Raw genomic sequence first — 23,985 nt, forward strand, 5'->3', positions numbered from 1 at the left:
ATATGAGCTGAGCACTCAAAAATAAAACTACATCAGCCAGCAACAAATACAATCAACTCAAGTCCAATGGAACTGTGCACAGTGCAATTCTGCAACCATCAACTATTTTGACAGCTACATCCATGTTGGCCGAATTATCAACAGTGGCTGCCACAACCTTGTCTTTGATACCATACTCCTCCAAGATCTCATCAGTCTCCTCTGCTACAGCTGTCCCTGTCTGTGCTTGGTACACTGGTTTGGTTTTGAGGACTTTTTCTTGAGCCTGGCCATTCCTGACATAATGCAGCGTTACTGTGAGGTAATGATTTTGACTAAAACTTGCCCATCCATCTGCAGTGACGGCTGCGTTCAACACGTTTCAGCTCAGAAATGGAAAAGGATGAAACATCTGGTAAGAGGAGAACACGCAAATTTGACATTCCCTGACTTAGCATACAATTAAACACATTCACTTACCGAAAATCGGGGGCATCTACTGTGGCAAATGGGTGCAAGCCTTTTACCACAAACTTAGTCACTGCTCGGTGACATTCGTCTATCCTGGCCTGTGTCATTTTACTTTTCCCCGCCTCTGTGAAAGGAGAAGCTACCGGTAGACTGCAGCAAGAACTGCCAGCATCTAAGCCAGCCAGACTCTGTCTGTCTCTCTCGTCATGGTCATCTAAATGCAATGTACAATAATAGCAGGTTTTGCAATAAGGCAAATCGCGCTAACATAATATGCAATGTTAGTTGATTAGTTACCTGCCGTATTAACGGGAGAGGACCTGCAAACGTTACCGCTGCTGCTGGGTTGAGATTCACTAGTCCGGAGCGGATCAAAAACACAACATTCATTTAAGGTTATCGCGTGTTTTGTGTGCAAATGCTTTTGCATATTCATAGTGTTTCCTCCCTTTGATTAAATATCTACTTTGCAAGTATTGCAAGTTGCCCTGTTGTCATCCTTTCTCGTAAAGTATAACCAAACTTTTGAGCATTTGTGCCGCTTAGGCGCCATGTTTCCTGCTGGGTAAATGACGCTACGCAACGCGGTGACGTCATTCGAGGCGACTGGAATCGATAGGGGAATCGTTTGCAAAAATGGCAAGCAATTCCAAGGAATTGAAACAGTGGGAACCGGTTCTCAACAAGAACCGGTTTTCGATGCCCATCCCTAGTGCAGTGAGAGTTTACGGAAAAGACAAATAATTTCCATCACTCAGGCAAATCTGTGGTGAAGAAAATACTGGCTCCTGTTATTTACCAAAAGGGATTTTGAAATTTGGATGAGAAATTTTAATCATTTAAGGTGTGCATGCTTTTAATAATTGCTTAGATGTTTTGTCTATGTATTAACTGCTCAAAAAAGAAACAAGTGGTCAACATACCACAACCATGATACAAGCTTCCCTGATATGCAGTATACACACATTACTTTTATTTCAATAATGTAAATATGACAAGAATGTCCAAGAAGGCTAAAGACATTTGTCTGGTGGCTACATGAGGTAGTCAGAAACCATGCTACACTCTAAGGAGCAGCAGTTGCTGTAGATGCAATAAAACTGTTTTTGTGCTAAATGTGTTTTAAATTCATATTTTTAAATAAATTTAAGTGCAGCATCAAACACGGAAAGCTGACATTATTTATGGCAAAGAATAAAACATGTGTCACACACATGCGAGTAGGAGTCAACTAAAGGGCGTGAATAATGGCAATTCCATGTTCGACAAGGGGGGCCGGGTTCGCTCTCTTTCTCGATCCCTTGCAGACCATTCTCGGAAATCCTGCAGGGTTCCGGCACCTCTGGTCTCCACCTATGAAGAATTCACTTCTGGCCCCTACACTTCCTACACTGGCCTTTAAAGCGGTCATCTTGTTTCTGTACCGGCAGTTCAGTTGTGGACTCCGATCTGGAAACATCCGTAATTCCATTCTCAATTTCATTTTTGCAGCCAGGACATATACGGGTGGCTGCCCCAAACCACCTTTATGTCTCATTATGGTTTTTGTGACACACGATACCAAATGCAAAGCAATTTGCCAACATTGTTACAAATAATTGAATATCTGATTCATCATATCAATATCTTATCCTAAAAATTTCACTTGCTTACTGTTCTTCAAAATAAGGTCAAGTCCTAACGCAGATATTAATGATTACAAAAAAAGATGCAGAGGTGCACACCTTTTGGGCTGTTTGTGCTGTGCACATGATCTTGTAGAACTTTAATAAAGTATACAAAAACATTCAAAAACAGAACAAAATTAACAAATAGATGACACTTTGCATCACCTACCCAGGGAAATCTATAATAAACAATGAGCTATCTCCACTTGGGCAAACCCTCTCCTCATCTGTTTCTTGGACCTGTAGATGATGTTTATGGGCACAAGAACATAAGAAATTTGACAAATAAGAGGAGACCATTTAGTCCATCAAATCCATTTGTTTAGCTAATGGCTAAGCTGTTCTAATATCTCATCCAGATTCTTCTTAAAGGTTGTCAAGGTTTCTGTTTCAATTACATTTCTTGGTAATTTGCTCCAGAGTCCCACATCTCTCTGCTTAAAGATTTGCATATCACGATTTCGAATTGAAATATGTTTTCTTCCAACACAGAAGTTTACAGAACATGATATTGCTTTATCAATAATTTCTTCTTCAATTAGAGAGTGGAAGTAGCTACTGATGATGCATTTAGCCAAGATTTACCCAAGCTTTAAACCACATAGCTGAGTCAGGAAGGATTCAGTTTCACTCAGCACCAGAACAGTTTCAAGGACGTGGAACATTAATACATGAGCAATGGTAACCTAAATGCTGAGGTGGACAGTGTCTAAATTGCATACAGATATGGGTATCAGCTAGAAACAAAACAAAAAAAAACAACATAGAAGCTTTACTTTGTAGAATAATAAGTAGTTCAAATATTTGTTTCCAGTTATTCAGCCATTCTTAGACCAATGCTCAAAACATAATACTAAATTTACAGTACTTAAAAGTTTTTGTAGTGAAACATGGATTAAGTACAGTAGAAATATAAAATGGAAACTAAATAGAAATAATAAATAATTGTTAAAAAACACGATTATAAAAAGAATGAAAATTAGTCTCCACTATCAAAGAGACACAGAAGTACATTTCAAGTCTTTGACCAACTCTGCATCACCAACATTTTAGCCCCATTTAAATTACATAAATTAAACAGATTAATCTAAGATCTGGAATTTGAGCCCAGAAGACAAAGCTTTACTCTAGAGTTACTGATGCTTTTCTGTTTATGGCCTAAAGGTCCTTATAACACAACACCAAGAAACAAGAATACAGAGTATATTCTTGTAAAACTGTTACTGTTATCAGTGTTAACTGCAAGTGCTTCATACTGTTGTTTGACCACTTTCCCACTAGATTCATAGGTGGCAGCTGATGAGTTGTGATCTTGAAATGACTTTTCATCATTATGATCTGTTGGTTTCCTTTGTGCTTGTCTCATCTCACACACACATGCAAAGGTGGTGTCAGGTAACTGAAGATCCACCACAAGCTACTAAGATTACACCAAAGTTGTACAGCAGGTGCAACTAGAGCTTTAAAATGAGAATATGGCATTTCCTTTAAGAATGCAAAAATGGTGACATAGTAAGCAGGAAGCTAAATAAAGTTTATGTAAAGAAGGAACTTGTTGGAATCATCTGAAATGGAAACTTTTACAAACAATGCAACCTGCCAAAGCTTCCTACATCCTGAGAAGACAAATGAGGTAAGATAAAAACCAAAAATCAAACAACAGTTTACGTGCAGCAAACAGAAGTAACAGTGTACTAGACCAACAGAAAAACAATCTCAATACACTTAATAAAAATAAAGTACATTTTCAAATTTTCCCACAGGTCCCAAAGTCCTTTTTGTTTGGAACAGCTTGTAGGAGAGTTTGAACTTTGACTAAAGCACTGCTGAATTACTGGTCTGGGCACCAGTTTAAGACCTATGTGGCAAAGGAGCTATGCACTTCTTTATTTTCACAGGTCAGCTAAACTGTAAATTGGTAGAAAAAGAATGGCTGAATAGCTCTCTTTTTAACACTAGAACATTTAACATAACTGATTTAAATAGGGTTCAACTCCACAGGTCTTGTAGCTCATCTGGCCAGCTTCCTTGGCAAACCAAAATACCTTCAGCGGGAGATGCCAGTTCCCAGGGTGGAGTAAAAATCTCCTTCAGGTCCCTGAGAAGGGTATCAGCATGGCGTTCTCTCCCACTTGGAGCTGACTGTTCGTTTTTTTCAGGAGAAGCTGGAATTAATCCAGTGGAAGGCAAAAATGCAAATAAAAGGTTGGAGTGATCAGCACATGATGAATCAAAATAGAAAAGTAACAAAGAGTAAAACAAATGCAAAAGTGACAAAATGGTAGGACAATTTACGGCAAGGAAATAAACAAACAAAAAAAAAGAAACAACTGAATAGGCTATAATGGGTTCAAGACATAGAAAACATAGACACATGACTCTAGGCTATGAACAACAACGCCTTTTGACGGGAGGATTGCAGCAAATGACCATGATTTGTAAATCAATCAGTGAAGTTAGTTTTTCTGACAGAAGAAAGGTAGCAGAAATATATTTATTGAGGCAAGCCAACTACAGCAGCCCATGAGGACATGATGGACCAGCAAGTTCAATGAACAGATGAGAACATCTATTGCAGCATAAAAACCAGAGCATTTAAAATGAAAGTTTGAGAATAACTAATGGAATGCATTCTAAAACAAAGCATATCCAGTTAGAAAAGCCATCATGACCAATGGATGAAGGTATGACAAAGTGGATTTTCCCCAAAGCAAGAGATTTTTGGCAAATTGAATAAGTTAACATTTATTTTATGACAACTATCTGAGGAGGAATACTGAAACCAATAGAATATCAGTTTCAGTTCTGTAATTTGTTAAATTTGCATTTCTAGGCAAGTTTGCTTCAATAAAATTGACTTGAGAAAACTTTCTGTTTAGAGTATAAATGAAACTTATTTTTGGGTTGTAGATAAAATTGGAGTAAACAAAAAGGACAAGATCAAAAAAATAAACATCTTCTGTAACATTAGATTATACACTGGCATTCAATGGCATCAGTGGACAAATGGTAAACATGAACTATACATTGTTGCAGGTGCTATATGTGCTTTCTTTGTTCAGTGTTGCAAAAAATAGTGTAGGAGTCAATGTAAGCTTGAGAGAGCTGGCATGTATATTCATAAAAATATGAACTGCAAAATATGCTTTTGAAATGAATAGTGTGTTACACCCCATCTAAAGGACTTCTGTTAATGATGAGCCACAGGAGATGCAGACCTCAGTACTGAAACACTCGAATCAACAAATCTGCCTAATGACACCAGCACATACACAGATGAGGCAGTGCAGCACCCACCTTCTGATTACACATCTAAATGAATAACTAAAGAAATTTAACATCACTGTCTAGTTGGAAATGCAAATATGCAAAGGTGAAACAGCCGCGGCGTTTTAACATGTTGTATATCAATAGACCACAATGCTTATCTAAACTTTATTTGCTGTTGTCTTGTCAAATAGTAATGCAATAATTAAAATGACGAGAGAGATGCCACAGCAGACAGAGGCACTTCTCAAACATGTGGAGCCCAGTAGAAGCAGTGATCTATGTGTGTGTGTTGTGTGTGTGTGTATGTGTGTGTTTTGTTGGTCTGTCTCCACTGTTGTTGCACCACTCATTATCACATACAAATTAATCATTAAGCTTCAGTTGCCTTGTTCTACTGAACTCCTGAATGTATAACAACAATTTTAGCTTTTATTTTCTTAATGTCAATCTGTGGGTTCACTGAAACGCGTATTTGTCATTTATTTAAAATGTTTATGGTGAGCTGGCTGCCTTTAAACATTAATGTGAAACATAAATTCAATGACACAAACAAATAATAAATAATATTCAAGGATGTGGGAATGGGAGTGCTACAGCATCCTTTTTGGTTGGGTTAATAATGGAGATAATGCAGTAAGTAGTATCACTATGGCCAGACTGTTACACAAGCTAATGCCCAGGGCTCCACGGACTACAAGGGACGCAAAATGTGTTAAACTATTTGTTCTTTGGCTAGTCTTGAGATAGGCTCTGTAAAACAATCATATTGTTTCCACATGTCATTCCAAGTTTGGTATATGTGCAGTCTGCAGCACCCACCCTTGAGCTCCAGGTAAGTACAGCTGATGTAATAGACACTGTAATGCATTATTTGCTAACCCTTCCACAATCCTAATCTTAACTGTAGTGTACCTAGGCAGAACTGTGGGGGTCTGCGACTAGATACTACTGGTGCCCATTGGAGTCAACTTCATGTACTTGGACCACTCACTAGAGTGAACTTCACCTACTTGGAGCTCCAGGGTGGAGGCCCCAGGGTGAAAAAGATATATACTTGGGTTATTCCTGAAATAGCTTGTCCAATGTTAGTCCCACACACAGTGCCTCCTAACCTAGGTTTACTCGTCTCCTGTAAGCAGTGGCTCATTTCTTTTTTTAACTTTAGGTATTTCAGTGCTTCACCTAATGTCAGTTGTATTTACGCTATTCATGGTAATATTTTAAATTAACTATACTTTGATCTCAAAACTGTGTTTAGGAAACTTCTGAAACTGTCTTACACCCAATGCAAGCCTCAGGGCTTGAATCATGTGATATGCGGCACTGCACTCAATGTGCTGTAGAAGGAATCCTTTCAAAACTTTGCATGCACACAGCACTGGAGATGTGGTTACACATAAACTCAGTAAGTAAATCCTGCACATGACTGACTTAGAGCAGACAAAGTCAAGTGTGAAATTCACAGCAAAAAAGAAAGGAAACCCATACAAGCTCAAAATGCTGCAATTAATCTGCTTTTAAAATGTGGTAAAAAAGTATGCATCTGTGTAACAAGAAGTGCACCCAAAGACAGGCTACTGACATGCTTCATTTTACTGCACTTATTTCAGATATCACAACTGGCTTTCCACTCTGCTGTGTTAAAATACAATCAATCACATTTTAACAGTTTACAAAAGGAATATATCATCTACAGGTTTTCTGTCTCTATTTAAATGTAGAACTAAATAGAAAAATGTTGTAAGCTGTGTTTTTAAGCATAAGAATAATTAAAACTGTGTTAATGTGTTCATTTTTAGCAGTCTGCAGTTTTTTTCCCCCAAAATATAAAATAAAAATTCCATCCAATAAACGAGTATTCAGTTAGTTTGATCAAAACCTTTTGCATAGGAGATCATGTTGTGCCACGGAGCAGTTCTTCACCAAACTTAGTTAAAAGTGAGTTCCAAATTATTGTAACAGACAAACCATTTTTATAACTATGTTGGGTAAGCTTGCCAAATTTAAATGATAATTAACCATACTGTTTTCCATTAATAAAGAACTACAGAAAAATACAAAATGAAATATACAATAAGAAATCCTGCAAACCTAGACTGGGACAATAGATACAATATCATGTAAGTGCAGCTGATGTACCAAGACTGCTACAATAACTCACAAGAGCACGTTATGTTATACTGTGTTGTTATTTTAGAATATTACCAAATCAAAATTAGCTAATTCCATACTATAGGTGATAATATGTAAAACTGAATGTATCAATGTGGATAGAATTAAAGCAGTAATACCCAGTTTGAGATTAATATCATCTTCAGGCGATATTGTGGTAGGCTTTCTTACAGAAACAATTAACCCATGTCAATTATAATGTACCATGTCTGATCTAACACCAAAATTTGAAGCCACAACACTGTAGCTTAAAATACTACTAATGGCTTACTGTGTGACCCTCAGGAAGTTCCATAACCAGTCTGATTTAAAGGTATATGAAAAGAATTTTCTTGGTTTAATTTTCTTCTTAAATTACACACTGTTCACAGTTCTCATCAAAGCATATAATCACATTAAACAGATCCAGAGTAAAGAATTACCAATTCTGATATTTACTTCACTTGTTATACAACACCCAGTGACATGTGCAGAAAGGCGATTGCCTACTTACACTTCACAAATGGTTATTCTAGTTTGAGCAGCAATAACTACAATACACATTTCCAGTTGCTACTGAGCAGTCTCTAACCATGATATGGAAGAATTCTGAGATACTACCTCCTTGCAGAACTGGTTCAACTCTGTGACATTTGTGGACTATCAAACATAAACTGCTCATTTTTTGTCATGCAACAACATCTAAAGATTTCAAGATATAAAAAGACTGGTGTCTTCATGCAGTTGGCAGTACAATCTATATACAGTCATATGAAAAAGTTTGGGAACCCCTCTTAATTCTTTGGATTTTTGTTTATTATTGATTGAGCTTTCAAAGTAGCAACTTCCTTTTAGTATATGACATGCCTTATGGAAACAGTAGTATTTCAGCAGTGACATTAAGTTTATTAGATTAACAGAAAATATGCAATATGCATCATAACAAAATTAGACAGGTGCATAAATTTGGGCACCCCGACAGAGATATTACATCAATACTTAGTTGAGCCTACTTTTGCAAATATAACAGCCTCTAGACGCCTCCTATAGCCTTTGACGAGTGTCTGGATTCTGGAGGGAGGTATTTTTGACCATTCTTCCATACAAAATCTCTCCAGTTCAGTTAAGTTTGAATGCTGCCAAGCATAGACAGCCTGTTTCAAATCATCCCATAGATTTTCGATGATATTCAAGTCAGGGGACTGTGGCGGCCATTCCAGAACATTGTACTTCTCCCTCTGCATGAATGCCTTTGTAGATTTCAAACTGTGTTTTGGGTCATTGTCTTGTTGGAATATCCAACCCCTGTGTAACTTCAACTTTGTGACTGATGCTTGAACATTATCCTGAAGAATTTGTTGATATTGGGTTGAATTCATCTGACCCTCGACTTTAACAAGGGCCCCAGTCCCTGAACTAACCACATAGCCCCACAGCATGATGGAACCTCCACCAAATTTGACAGTAGGTAGCAGGCGTTTTTCGTGGAATGCGGTGTTCTTCTTCCGCCATGCAAAGCGCTTTTTGTTATGACCAAATAACTCAATTTTTGTCTCATCAGTCCAAAGCACTTTGTTCCAAAATGAATCTGACTTGTATGCAAATGCTCATTTAGACAACAAGCGACTCCGTTTGTGGCGTGAGTGCAGAAAGGGCTTCTTTCTCATCACCCTGCCATACAGATGTTCTTTGTGCAAATTGCACTGAATTGTAGAACGATGTACAGATACACCATCTGCAGCAAGATGTTCTTGCAGGTCTTTGGAGGTGATCTGTTGGTTGTCTGTAACCATTCTCAGTCTTGCACATATGTCGCTCCTGTATTTTTCTTGGCCTGCCAGACCTGGGTTTAACAGCAACTGTGCCTGTGGTCTTCCATTTCCTGATTACATTCCTTACAGTTGAAACTGACAGTTTAAACCTCTGAGATAGTTTTTTGTAGCCTTCCCCTAAACATGATTGTGAACAATCTTTGTTTTCAGATCTTTTGAGAGTTACTTTGAGGATTCCATGCTGTTACTCTTCAGAGGAGAGTCAAAAGGAAGCACAACTTGCAATTGACCACCTTAAATACCTTTTCTCATGATTGGACACACCTGTCTATGAAGTTCAAGGCTTAATGAGCTAATCCAACCAATTTGGTGTTGCAAGTAATCAGTATTGAGCATTCAAATCAGCAAAATTACAAGGGGACCCAAATTTTTGCACAGCCAGTTTTTCAGATTTGATTTAATTTCATACAACTAAATACTGCTTCACTAAAAATCTTTGTTCAGAAAACACCCCAGTACTCAGATGTTCCTAGGAAATGAAAGACATACCACTGTTATCTTTTTGTTGAAAGTTGAGTAAAAATTATTATGCAGGCTGAGAGGGGTTCCCAAACTTTTTCATATGACTGTATATATCAGTATAAAAGCCAAATACCACTGACTCACTCATCACGAAATGTCCTGAACCATGAGGACTTGGGACTTGAAATTTGGAATGTAGGTTTACCCTTGGCTCATAGGTGCTTGCTAAGAAACGGTTTTAAAAATTTTGTGGTCCAAGCACGAAGTTTCTCTTAGTTTTTTAGACCCATTTGTATGTCTGTCCACTTTTCACGAGAGAACTACTTAACGGATTTAGATCAGGTTTTTTTCTATAATTTGCTTGAATGTGCCTTTGCAACATGCGAGCAGGAACACACAGGTGGCCGGCTGCTGTGTGCTATAACACACTTGACTTGGCGGTGATCAACGCACATGTACTGTACAAGGCATGCACGGGGGACACTGAGAAAAGAAGAGTGTTCTTTGCTCACATTGCAGAGGAACTTCATCGTCGCTTCTTACAAGAAAAGGCGATGGATAAAGCAAAAGAGGATGCAACATTGGCAAGCGTCTGTTCCAAGACCGCCGCTCCCCCCAGCTTCTTCAGTGTAATAGGAACCACAGCACAGAGAGAAGTGTATATATTACAACAGGTACACATGTTGTAAACATAGAAAGAATGGTCCTTGGGTGTGTGGGAACTGTTAACATTTCAATCTGATGATTGCATATAGCGCGGAACTGACCTCTCTGTACTATTCTTTCCTCTGCATGTCCTGGAGTGCAAACGAAATTGCACCATACAGCAACGTGGAGACTGGCAAGATCGAGAAAAAAAAAAAAAAAAAAAACACGGTCACTGATTACAAGCACAAGAAGTCATGCGAATGAATATGAATAATGTTGCATCAGTGCCACAATGTTTTCCGAAATGTTCTATACAGGCCATAAAATGAGTTTTTCCAAATGTCATATATACCTATGTCTCTGCTTTTTTTTCAGTGCGGCTTTGACATCATGGACCACAAGGTGCATACTAATTCAGCGCAAGCAAAAACACTCAATAAAACCGAATAAAAAAAAAAATTCAACTGTCGATGAGGTACGAAGAAGGCAGATTCACCAGCTTTTGTGTGTCAGCTTTTATCCGTCCAGATCGGAGAATTTCCAGTTCCATTGTCTTAAAACACCACTCACATATACAGTTATTTCCAGTTTCAGATAAAAAGTAACCACTTCAGATCTGGGGTGGGGGTATCGTGATCATGACTGAGAGAATAAAAGTGAAAAGAAAAAAAAAAAAAAAAACTAACTTTCACAAGTACTATAAATTTACACCGGCTGTTACAGATGCAAATCAAATGTATGTTTTTATTGTATAATATTAACAATGAGAGAAGCTCACTACTCAAAACACTAAATTTGCCAGGGAGCTGGTTTTAACTCACGACCTCCGGATTACAAGTCAGCGGATCTTACCGCTGCACCACGGAAGCTGTCGTATTGTACTTGCAGCTTTTGTGAAAGTGTTTATTTGATATTTGGTCATCAGCCTTCACACATTATACAGTTCATGTCTACATTTTGTTATTTATTACTAAAACATGAAAAACATTTCTGTTTTAACAATGTGTTTACATACATTGTTGTAGACACAAAACACATATCAAATTATTTCCCCTTAAAATACTGGGTAGCTCACTCCTAGACAATCAATCAAGGCAGGAACTGGGAGAACTTCTTACCCGTTCTGAGACGGTGGGGGGATGATATAGCAGACTGCTTGCTGCTTGGGCTTATTGACACATTTAGAAGACAAAAGACGCAGACGGAGAGATGTGCGAAGGGATTTAAGGTGGGCCGGATTTATGAGTTTCTTCGTTGGCTCTGGTAATTCTAGTGTTAATAATCCTCTGTAAATATTTGGGGACTGAGGGGACCATTTCCTATAGTTTTGAAAAGTGAAATGTCCCAGCTGATCTAGGATTTCAGCTACTCAACAATTTGGGGTCTCCTTTGTCGTAATGTTAGTTTCATAATATACCAAATGTTTTCAATGGGTGACAGTTTAGCACTGCAGGCAGGCCAGTTTAGCACCTGAACTCTTTTTCTATAGAGCTATGCTGTTGTAATATAGCAATCTTTTAGTGAAATAAGTAAGGATTTTCCTGAAAAAGATGTCATCTGGATGACAGCATATGTTGCTCCAAAACTGAATTAATCGTTCAGAATTAATGGTGCCTTCCCAGATATATAAGCTACCCATGCCATGTTTTCCAGTTTGCCTCAGTGCATCTCAAAAGAGCTTGGGCACAGGGAAGGCGACTGTGTTTCTACATCTTGTTTATTTATGGTATTTTCTTTGGGAGGTAGACTTTTAACTTGCATTTATGGATGCACTGTGTTCATATACCATGGTTTTTGGAAGTGATCATGTGCCCATACAGTGATTTTCACTACAGAATCATGTTGGTTTTTAATGTAGTGTTGCCTGAGGGCCCGAAGATTACAGTCATCCAATATTGGTTTTTGGCCTTATCCACTGTGTACAGAGATTTCTCCAAATTCTCTGAATCTTTTAATGACAATATGTACTGTAATTGATGACGAAATCCCCAAATTCTTTGTAATTTTACGTTGAGAAAAGTTATTCTTAGATGTGCAATATTTGCCTGCACAGTCTTCCCTATCTTTAATTCTGTCAGACTCTGTGTATCTATTACACAACTTTTCCAGTATTTTGTTGTCCATATTCCAACTTTTTGGAATGTGTTGTTGGCATTTTATTCAAAATGAGCATACATTTTTCAAAAGGTAAATTTTCCACAGTTGTAACATTTGATATGTTGTCTTTATACTATTTTCAAATAAATATAGGGTTAACATGATTTGCAAATCTTCACATTCTATTTTTATCTGCATTTTACACAGCGTTCTAAGTTTCTTAGAAGTGGGGTTAAATATATGTATACTCAGAAAATAGTTTATTTTGACTTGTTACATGTAAAATGTATTGTTACAGTGTAAGAGTTCATATTAAAATACTGAATGTGTACAAATCTTTTGTCATGCAGAAAATTATAACTATTTTCAAGGGGACTGAATAATTTTGCATGCCACTGTATATTCCACCAGCCTCACCCAACCTGTGATAAATTGTTTTTTTTTTTTCATCTTATTAGCTCTTCCACAGTCTACAGGATGATTTACTGCCTTCTTGCTGTCCTTTAAATTTTATTGGATCTCTCCCAATGGATATGTTGAATAAATAAAGAAACAAACATGTATATGCATGCACACACACACACACACACACACACACACACACTCCCCGAACTCTTAACAACTTCAAAACAATTATTACAAATAAGTCCTCAACAGATTTATTGATGCATTGGTCAGGAAGTGATTATACATTCACACTCAAACAACTAGACTTGGAACCACCATGTGAGGCATTCTCCCCTGTTTGGCATAGCCACCTGGGAACGTTTTTTTCATGGTCTATCCTGGATAAAAGTGCTAAGTGGCACTTTTCTATATACAGGACGTCATCTTTGGACAGAGCTGGCTCCTTGAGTACTTTATTTAACACTATTCTCTCTGTAGATTTCCTCACAGAACTTCTCAGTCTGAAACCAGCTGCATGGTTTGGTAGTTGTACGTCTTGATAAGATAAAGATAACAGGAAAGAAGTGAATAAAACAGACGGTCAAACCAACCACGAAGACAGTGAAAAAGATGTAATGAGTACTCAAAAAGAAATACATGAGAAATAAGGCAACTGTGCCTTTTAAAGAGAAATAAAAGAAAAGTTGGACTTTTCCTGTGAAGATAAACATCAGAATTAAAATGTCTGGGGAAAAATACCCACTAACAGATTGCTACAGGTTTTTAAAATGCTGTATGACACTCAGTCCATGGCACATGCTTTACTGACAATGAGTCGATTAAAAATTCTCCTTAATATTATTCACAGAAACAAAGAGGATGAAACTGTGAGGTTTTTGTATCTCTGTCTTTCTACATTACTCTGATGTGGTCGAGTTTTCTCCTTCAGCTGACAGTCAGAGAGCCCAATATTCTAGTAAAAAACCCTACAACATACTATACATAATTTAACAATAACTTATTGTCCAGGCCCTAGACAAATAAAAGATACTTATAGAATTGTTTAATATTTACACAAATTGGTAGACAGTACTAACTCATTCCTATCTATGTTTTGACAAGCTTTGGTGCTGGCTGCATTTAAAGTAACTTATTGACTCTTCAGAGTGTACCTGTCCAGAGGCCTCATTTACTAAGCTTGCATACAAACAAAAAAGAAGTTTGAAATATGCATATGCAATTTCCCCCCACGAAAGTTGGGTTTTATTAAAGACAGCTTAATGGAGAACACAAATTTACAGCAACTCTGACCCATGTGTACGCAACATTTCAGAGGAACTGTGAAATGCCGACACTCTTGACCAAGCAGGTAAATGCAACCAAACCAGCTAAATGACAACTAACAAACTATTACACCTCAAAAACAATTAATATAATATTCAAACTGTATTTTAGTTCCTTTTTAGGAGGGCAAATGCTATGTATTTGCATTGAAGAATTTTTTTGTTTATTTGTCAGTTGATATCAGCTGCTTGTTGTCACTTCTCAGGGTACTGGGTGACAGTTCAGGAATATCTCATCCAGGCTCCACTCCATCCTGCCTGCTGTGCTGGAAGCCATTAACCGACTGGCAGGGCATACATCCAGTTTTTGTATGCCGCAGGTGCACATACATAAAACATGTTATTGCCAACAAAAAAGGCAACTGGCAGCAGTGTCTTTTTCTCCTAGCAAAATTGGAGCAACTGCATTCATATTACAATAACAGCACCTAACGAAAACAAAGCTTCTTTTATTAACCAGCCCATGATTCATTTACTCTGAGGCAAAGTAGTATTGGCAAATGTGACAGTACTGTGTGTGGTGAACAGCTTGTTGGTAAGGTAATTGGTTGAAACCTCAGTGTTTCAAATGGCTTGTACTAGTCATTGTACCAGCAATCATGTCGTTACATGTGCCAGGTAAAAGTGGCGAACCACTCAATACGCTGGCACCTCTTGCCTTTCTCAGAGTCATAGAGCACAACAGAAAGGAGCTATTAGGCTGCTTATGATCTTGATATTTTAATTGCAGAGCACAGCCAGATACTCTTGAATACAGGTGTCAGGGTATCAATACGTCAGGAGGGAGGCCGCTCTAATAGGCAATGAAGTTCTGCAGCATCGAGACTGTACATGCATGAGGTTGATTAGCATGCACCATATTATATGGATGTTTCATGGCAGCATTCAAGATGCATTCCCATACACATTTGTACAAGGTGATAATTGCATAGAAATATGTGTGCGACTGATTTTTGTTTGGCATACGCCTTTTACTGAGTTTTTTTGGTGTGCGCATATTTTCATGCTCAAATCCACACAAAGTTTTATAAATGACACCCCAGTTCCTTACATGAAGTTTTTTTTAACACTTAAAGGGCTGGATGTTGATTCTAAGCCCAGGACACAGGTTAGCATTATTCATATGTCTTCACTAGTCATACACTATGTTTAATAAGCTGCTTGAAAAAGCTGAATTAAAAAAAGTCAGATGTTTTGTTCTTTGGATCTGTAGAGACAAGTGGATTGATAAAACATAATCATAGAATAAAATTAATTACAAAAATTAATTACTTTATTGAAAAAAAGTTTGCAAGATATAGGATATGAGTAGGGAAGGTAAAACAGCAAGATTATATTCTGAAAAACTGCCAAGAAAAATATTGCTGGCAAAATCTACAAAAACCGTGCAAAATAAACATGAGACTCATCAAATTAGGAAGAAATTAATAATGATTATTTGCTTCAAAGTATAGCTTCAAATGTCATTTTAGACACTGCCTAGAACTTTCCACAATTTTGCTCCTTGCTAACTTCCCAAACATGAAAGTGTCCATGAACAAATGAAAGAATTCATGCTTTCATAACCAGAGGGGCGGATACACCCAGAAATACTGAAGCTGCACAAGTCACTACAGGAACTGAAGAGTTACATGGAAAAAATTGGGTGGGGTACAATCACAAGTGATCTCACTGCAAATATATTCACATGGTAGAAGAATTTCTTTTGTTTATGTCATAGGTAAAAATCAAATGAAGTAACAGCATGGGTAAATAATACTTAAATTTTTAAATATGTATCATTTTATACAGTATGTGAACTAGTATCAACAACAAATAAGAATCACAGACCTTTTTTGGGGGCAGCTCGTGATGAGGGGCTGAAAAACTTCTTGACTGTAGTCACTTTGCGAGTTGTTACATTAGTCTTCTTGTCTTCAAATTTTGAAAAAGGGGCAAGGGTTGGTTGAGTCTGTGCTCCCTGACTGCTGGCATAGGCCGCTTCCTCCTCTCTTTGCAACCTAGCAGAGTAAAAAAAAATCAACTGGAATCTTTCCAAAACGTTTTAAAAACATTAATAAATCACCTGAAAGGCAAGAAGTCAATACATCCATTTACCCACTTTCCAAGATTTACTTTTCCATTAATGAATCTGCGGAGAGCCATGGCCTATCCCAGCAGCACAGAATGCAAGTCAGATAATAGACCTAGATAGGGACAAAACTCAGTGGATGGCAAAGTCATGCACATACTCATTCCACGGCAGCTTACGGTTGCTAGAAGATTTGACATGTATATTTTTAATACAAGGGAGAGAATTCATTAACTGTGGAAATGTGTGAAGTCTACACAGACAGGAAGGAGTTCAAAACCAAGACACTGTGCAAATTTTGCATAACTGACATACTATATTTATTAAAGTGCTAGTGGAAAGGGTGTTAGTACCTTGCAGGGTAGTATAATTTATTCATTTCAATTGTTGCTAACAATCCATCCGTACACTTTTTAAATAGCTTTACTTTTAAGAGACATTATGTTTATTACAACTAAAATGCCAAAATAAAGTTTTTACTATACCATAAGACACTGTTCAACCAATTATAAACAATTACCACTCTCTGCAAGGCTACTTCTGTATTCTTCCAAGTAAAGAATTAAGATATTATACATAAAGAATATGCAGCTCTTAATAATCTTGTCGTGACTTGAGGAAAAAAAAACTAGTTAGAACATCAACATCAACCTGTTTAGACATAAAGGCATCATTTATTCATTTCTTTATGGCTCTTCTCTTTTTTAGACTTCAAATCCCAAAGTTGGTGGTTAATTCTTCATTTATGTCTCTGGAGTTTGCACAATGGTAGCATTTAGACAGTAGCATTTGCTTAAGATGGAACAAATGACAAAAGTTGCATTGGACGATAACTTGCACCATTCACTTCAGCATATGCACACTGTTGCACAATTCTATAATACTCTGTTTTTCAGGACAGATGTAAAATGGAATACAGTGATCCCTCGCTATATCGCGCTTCGCCTTTCGCGGCTTCACTCTATCGCGGATTTTATATGTAAGCATATTTAAATATATATCGCGGATTTTTTGCTGGTTCGCGGATTTCTGAGGACAATGGGTCTTTTAATTTCTGGTACATGCTTCCTCAGTTGGTTTGCCCAGTTGGTTTCATAAAAGGGACGCTATTGGCAGATGGCTGAGAAGCTACCCAACTTACTTTTCTTTTTCTCTCTCTTGCGCTGACTATCTGTGATCCTGACGTAGGGGGTGTGAGCAGGGGGGCTGTTCGCACACCTAGACGATACGGACGCTCGACTAAAAATGCTGAAAGATTATCTTCACGTTGCTACCTTCTGTGTGCAGCTTTTAAGTATGCTGCACGATGCTTCGCATACTTAAAAGCTCAAAGGGCACGTATTGATTTTTGACTGTTTCTCTCTCTCTCTCTCCCTGCTCCTGATGGAGGGGGTGTGAGCTGCCGCCTTCAACAGCTTTGTACCGGCAGTGCTTCGCATACTTAAAAACCAAACAGCCCTATTGATTTGTTTGCTTTGCTCTCTGTTTCCTTTGAAGAGGAAGATATGTTTGCATTCTTTTAATTGTGAGACAGAACTGTCATCTCTGTCTTGTCATGGAGCACAGTTTAAACTTTTGAAAAAGAGACAAATGTTTGTTTGCAGTGTTTGAATAACGTTCCTGTCTCTCTACAACCTCCTGTGTTTCTGCGCAAATCTGTGACGCAAGCATGACAATATAAAAATAACCATATAAACATATGGTTTCTACTTCGCGGATTTTCTTATTTTGCGGGTGGCTCTGGAACGCAACCCCCGCGATGGAGGAGGGATTACTGTATTGATTAAAACATTGTTCCTATTTTGGTCCACCCAAAATATTATTTAAATCAACTTGTACAACATAAGATCCTAATATGGAAAATCAGCTTGATGAGCTCCAGATGATTTTAAACTGCTTATTAATAATATATATATTTAGCAATCATGAGCAGTTATATATCAAAATATATAATGATACATTTAATATATTGTGCACCAGGAGGATCCCAGGACCCACTGCACCAGCATAGGGTCAGAAAATGGGTCCAAGGATTTTATCCCACTACCTAATGGCAGTCATGGTGCCATTGTCTAGCCTGTAGAGGTCTGTGTGTCCCTCCATGGATATGCCTCCCCAGACCATCACTGACCCACCACCAAATTGGTCATGCTGAACGATGTTACAGGCAGCATAATGTTCTCCACGGCTTCTCCAGACCCTTTCAAGTCTGTCACATGCTCAGGGTGAACCTGCTCTCATCTGTGAAAATCACAGGACGGTTTTGTTTCACTGACTTACACGCCTTGCTTGTGTATTAGCAGCTAAGTGAGTTTCTCTTTTGTCAGCGGTTTCACTTTTGTGACAGAGTTGCTTTCTTTAAGCGTCATGCTCTAGCTTTGCACACATGGGCCGGACAGACAGACAGACACACACATACAATATATATATATATATATAATTAGTATATAAATACTATATAAATACTATATAAATAGTGGAAGGTAGCAAAGCAGAGAATTCACTCGAGCTCCATATGCACAAAGCATAGAATTATTCAACTAAAAATTATATATCGAGCTCTCGCTTAAAACTGTCCAAAATGTTTCCAGGGCAAGATCCATCCTGCGAACGCTACAACCAAGCTCCTGCCTCACTGGGTCACATGTTCTGGGCCTGCACCAAACTAACATCATTTTGGACCAAAATTTTTTAAGTGCCTTTCAGACAGCCTTGGTATCACAATTCCTCCTAACCCATTAACAGCTGTGTTCGGTGTTCTTCCAGACGGACTTGAAGTGGCGAAGGACAAGCAAACGGTGATTGCATTCACTACACTTTTGGCATGCAGACTTATTTTGTTAAATTGGAAGAATCCTAACTCTCCTCTGATAAGTCAGTGGGAAACCGATGTTTTATATTATTTGAAATTGGAAAAAATCAAATTCTCAGTTAGAGGATCTGTACAGAATTTTTTCAAAACCTGGCAGGATCTAATCAATATTATTTTAGAATAAGAGAAATAACTATTACCGCATTTATTTCCCTTCTCCATTTTTTATTTACCTATATATATTTCTTCCTTTCTTTTGTTTATTGTTGCCTTATTAAAAAGCCCTAAGCAATTCTCCTTTGGCTAAGCTCTCCTTCTCAGGGGTGGGGTTTGATTTGTGTTCATTTTTTTTTTGTTATAAATTGATCTATTTGTATGGAATGATTACAATAAAATTAATAAATAAAATTAAAAAAAAAAAAATTATATATACAGTGGTGTGAAAAACTATTTGCCCCCTTCCTGATTTCTTATTCTTTTGCATGTTTGTCACACAAAATGTTTCTGATCATCAAACACATTTAACCATTAGTCAAATATAACACAAGTAAACACAAAATGCAGTTTTTAAATGATGGTTTTTATTATTTAGGGAGAAAAAAAATCCAAACCTACATGGCCCTGTGTGAAAAAGTAATTGCCCCCTTGTTAAAAAATAACCTAACTGTGGTGCATCACACCTGAGTTCAATTTCCGTAGCCACCCCCAGGCCTGATTACTGCCACACCTGTTTCAATCAAGAAATCACTTAAATAGGAGCTGCCTGACACAGAGAAGTAGACCAAAAGCACCTCAAAAGCTAGACATCATGCCAAGATCCAAAGAAATTCAGGAACAAATGAGAACAGAAGTAATTGAGATCTATCAGTCTGGTAAAGGTTATAAAGCCATTTCTAAAGCTTTGGGACTCCAGCGAACCACAGTGAGAGCCATTATCCACAAATGGCAAAAACATGGAACAGTGGTGAACCTTCCCAGGAGTGGCCGGCCGACCAAAATTACCCCAAGAGCGCAGAGACGACTCATCCGAGAGGTCACAAAAGACCCCAGGACAACGTCTAAAGAACTGCAGGCCTCACTTGCCTCAATTAAGGTCAGTGTTCACGACTCCACCATAAGAAAGAGACTGGGCAAAAACGGCCTGCATGGCAGATTTCCAAGATGCAAACCACTGTTAAGCAAAAAGAACATTAGGGCTCGTCTCAATTTTGCTAAGAAACATCTCAATGATTGCCAAGACTTTTGGGAAAATACCTTGTGGACTGATGAGACAAAAGTTGAACTTTTTGGAAGGCAAATGTCCCGTTACGTCTGGCGTAAAAGGAACACAGCATTTCAGAAAAAGAACATCATACCAACAGTAAAATATGGTGGTGGTAGTCTGCTTCAGGACCTGGAAGGCTTGCTGTGATAGATGGAACCATGAATTCTACTGTTTACCAAAAAATCCTGAAGGAGAATGTCCGGCCATCTGTTCGTCAACTCAAGCTGAAGCGATCTTGGGTGCTGCAACAGGACAATGACCCAAAACACACCAGCAAATCCACCTCTGAATGGCTGAAGAAAAACAAAATGAAGACTTTGGAGTGGCCTAGTCAAAGTCCTGACCTGAATCCAATTGAGATGCTATGGCATGACCTTAAAAAGGCGGTTCATGCTAGAAAACCCTCAAATAAAGCTGAATTACAACAATTTTGCAAAGATGAGTGGGCCAAAATTCCTCCAGAGCGCTGTAATAGACTCATTGCAAGTTATCGCAAACGCTTGATTGCAGTTATTGCTGCTAAGGGTGGCCCAACCAGTTATTAGGTTCAGGGGGGCAATTACTTTTTCACACAGGGCCATGTAGGTTTGGATTTTTTTTTCTCCCTAAATAATAAAAACCACCATTTACAAACTGCATTTTGTGTTTACTTGTGTTATATTTGACTAATGGTTAAATGTGTTTGATGATCAGAAACATTTTGTGTGACAAACATGCAAAAGAATAAGAAATCAGGAAGGGGGCAAATAGTTTTTCACACCACTGTATATATATATATATATATATATATATATATATATATATATATATATATATATATATATATATAATCTGCCGACAGGCCGACCAACCACATGTGTTACGTGATAGGTAACCATTTAAACATCAGATTGTAATCAGACCTATGCATGTAACACTCCAATCTATACCCTGTTAAATAAAAAAACCAGTCACAATGGTGCAACGTTCAAGGTTTGATCCCCCCAAGGGAGAGCAAAAGTGTGTATACCGGATGAGCCCCAAACAGGGCGTAACACTTGTTGTGTAGTCTTTGTATTATTTGGCAGGTACTGTATCTATATTATATATATAAAAAACTAAACTATATATAAAAAAAAATAATATTTTTTTTGCATTTATATAGCGCTTTTCTCACTACTCAAAGCGCTCAGCAATTGCAGGTAAAGGGCCTTGCTGAAGGGCCCAACAGAGCAGAGTCTCTTTTGGCATTTACAGGATATAAAACTAAACTAGGGTACATTGTGCTCATCTGCCATATATGCCTCTCTATATATTATTTTATTTATATATGTATATATTATTGATTTTAATTAGAAACAGATAAATTTTGACTTGACTGCATGGAATGTTAACAAATCAAAGCAAAACAAAATTCAACCCCTACCAAAGAGAAAGAGAGGAGCCAGCATCCGAACCTACTCTATAAAAGCTGCAATAAAAGAAGAGTATCCTTTTCCCTGAAATGGAAGCATATTCTAAAATGTTATTGATTAAATCCTGTCATATTTTAAAAAAGTTCTGAGCAGATCTTGTAAGTGAGAATTTGATTTTTACAACTTCAAATAGTATAGAACAATGGCTACCCACTGACTTAGGAGTGGGGGGGTGGGATTCTTCCAGTTGAGCAAGATAAGTTTATGCGTTAGTAGTGTAGTAAATGCAATTACAGTTTATTCGTCCTTCTCCACTTTAAGACCATCTGGGAGTCCACCAAACACAGCTGTTAATGGGTTAGGAGTGATTGTGACACCAAGGCTGTCTGATAGGCATACAAAGACTTTTGTCCAAAATGTTATTAATTTGGTACAAGCCCAGAACATGTGGCCAGACTGCAATGTTCACAGGTTGGATCTTGCCCCGGAAACATTTTAGACAATTTTAAACGAGATAGATACACACGATAAAAGATTTTAACTTGAATGACTGAATGCTTTACACATACGGAGCTCGAGTGAATTCTGTGCATGGCTGCCTTCCACTCCTTTTCTGAAATATTGAGTGACAGATCCTTTTCCCAATGTACTCTGGGGTCTTTGAAAGGAAGAGATTTTAAAATATTTTTAGAATTTGTAGAGATACTATCTGAGTCTTCAAGAATGATCGATAATTCTTCCGGAATAGAACAAGGTGGAAGGGGAGGAAAATTGAGCAGGTTCTGTTTAGCAGAGCTTCTAGCTTGAAAGCAGGAATTGTGTTGATGAGAAGTTGTATTTGAAGTGTAATTGTTCGTAGGATGCAAAGACATTATCTATGTACAAGTCTCTAAATGTTTTAATCTTGGACATATTCCAGACATTGAACAGTGTATATGTTTGAGAAGATGGAAAAAGGTGCTTGTTATGTAGATGCCACATATGCCTTAAGTTGCTTCATCTTAAATATTTAAATGCAGGCTTGCCCTGTTCCTGGAATACAAGAAGTGAGATGTCATCCAGTGAAATGTTTTTTTTTTATTTTGTGTATAATATACAGTATAGTATACTCTTGCTTATGTTCCATGTTTACATCTATACCATGCTCACAGAAAACTCATTAAAATGAAAACACACATATAGAGACAGGAAAACCAGGGAATAAATCAGTTGCCACAGATGTGGAAATCAGCAAATAAATTTTACAAACTTATAAGAAGAAGAAACACATTGTAAGAAATGTCACTGTGTTATCCATTATGTGCAGATCCATGCAAAATGAGTATACAATACATGGTTCAGTAGAACAATTACACTGTGATCAGCTGCATGATACCAATTCAGCTGCACAGTATCTTAATCAAGAATTTTGATCCATGTCACAAGTCTTTAAGCCAAGATCCTGCCTGGGTCAAATGTTTGCAGCAGCATTTAATTCGCCAAAGGGCCTTGGGATGTTGTACTTATAGTACTATATACATGTTCTACATAAGCTCTATATAAAATAAAATAAAAGTTGTTGCTAAAAAATACACTGAAGGACTGAATGGGAGGTTTTAAAAATGAAAGCTGATGAAAATAACAAATGTTTATATAGACATCCAAGTATACGTGTGAGGATTTGGGAAATATTTATGTTAAAAAAAAAAGAAACAAACAGAAGATAATAATGAGACTACAGAGGTCTACCGGGTCTGAATGGGGTTGATATTGAGACAGCAGTCAGAAAGAAACAAGTAAACTTCACTTATTTTGTGAGTTAGTAGGCCAAGTAGTAGCATCTTGGATACAATAAACATCAACTAATATTCTTAAATTATGCACAGGTTGCTTCAAACATCAAAATATTTTATCCCCCCCTTTAGCACAACAATCCATGATGAACAGTCCATATATACAGTATTACCTTTCGGCAAGAGCCCAGTCCTCCTGAATCTGCTTCTGCCGAGCACGCTGGTACTCTTCACGCCAACATTTGGAACAGAAACCTTGCCAGGCAGGATTCCCGTAGTACCCACATCCTTTCTTGCAAAGCAGTTCAGACTGGTCCACATGAATCCCCCTGCGCTCTGATTTCTGGCTCATGTTTCTACTGGGA

The 23,985-nt window shown here is 37.7% G+C and overlaps 1 protein-coding gene across 4 annotated transcripts in view; it reads right to left on the minus strand.

Annotated features, from left to right (window-relative positions):
- rabgef1 (RAB guanine nucleotide exchange factor (GEF) 1) overlaps positions 1 to 23,985 on the minus strand; it is an 85,508-nt gene that overhangs the window by 33,890 nt on the left and 27,633 nt on the right. For 2 of the 4 annotated variants that reach the window (XM_028807178.2, XM_028807176.2), the window contains exons 2-3: positions 23,794 to 23,979; positions 16,138 to 16,307 (exon numbers count right to left, since the gene is read on the minus strand). In XM_028807178.2, coding sequence (XP_028663011.1) covers positions 16,138 to 16,307; positions 23,794 to 23,972 — 349 coding nt within the window. In that variant the 5' untranslated portion in view covers positions 23,973 to 23,979. The remainder of the gene's footprint in view (positions 1 to 16,137; positions 16,308 to 23,793; positions 23,980 to 23,985) is intronic. The other 2 variants (XM_051931327.1, XM_028807177.2) reach the window with 1 other exon arrangement.

Source organism: Erpetoichthys calabaricus, chromosome 8, assembly GCF_900747795.2.
Source record: "Erpetoichthys calabaricus chromosome 8, fErpCal1.3, whole genome shotgun sequence".
NCBI classification, from domain to species: Eukaryota; Metazoa; Chordata; class Cladistia; order Polypteriformes; family Polypteridae; genus Erpetoichthys; species Erpetoichthys calabaricus.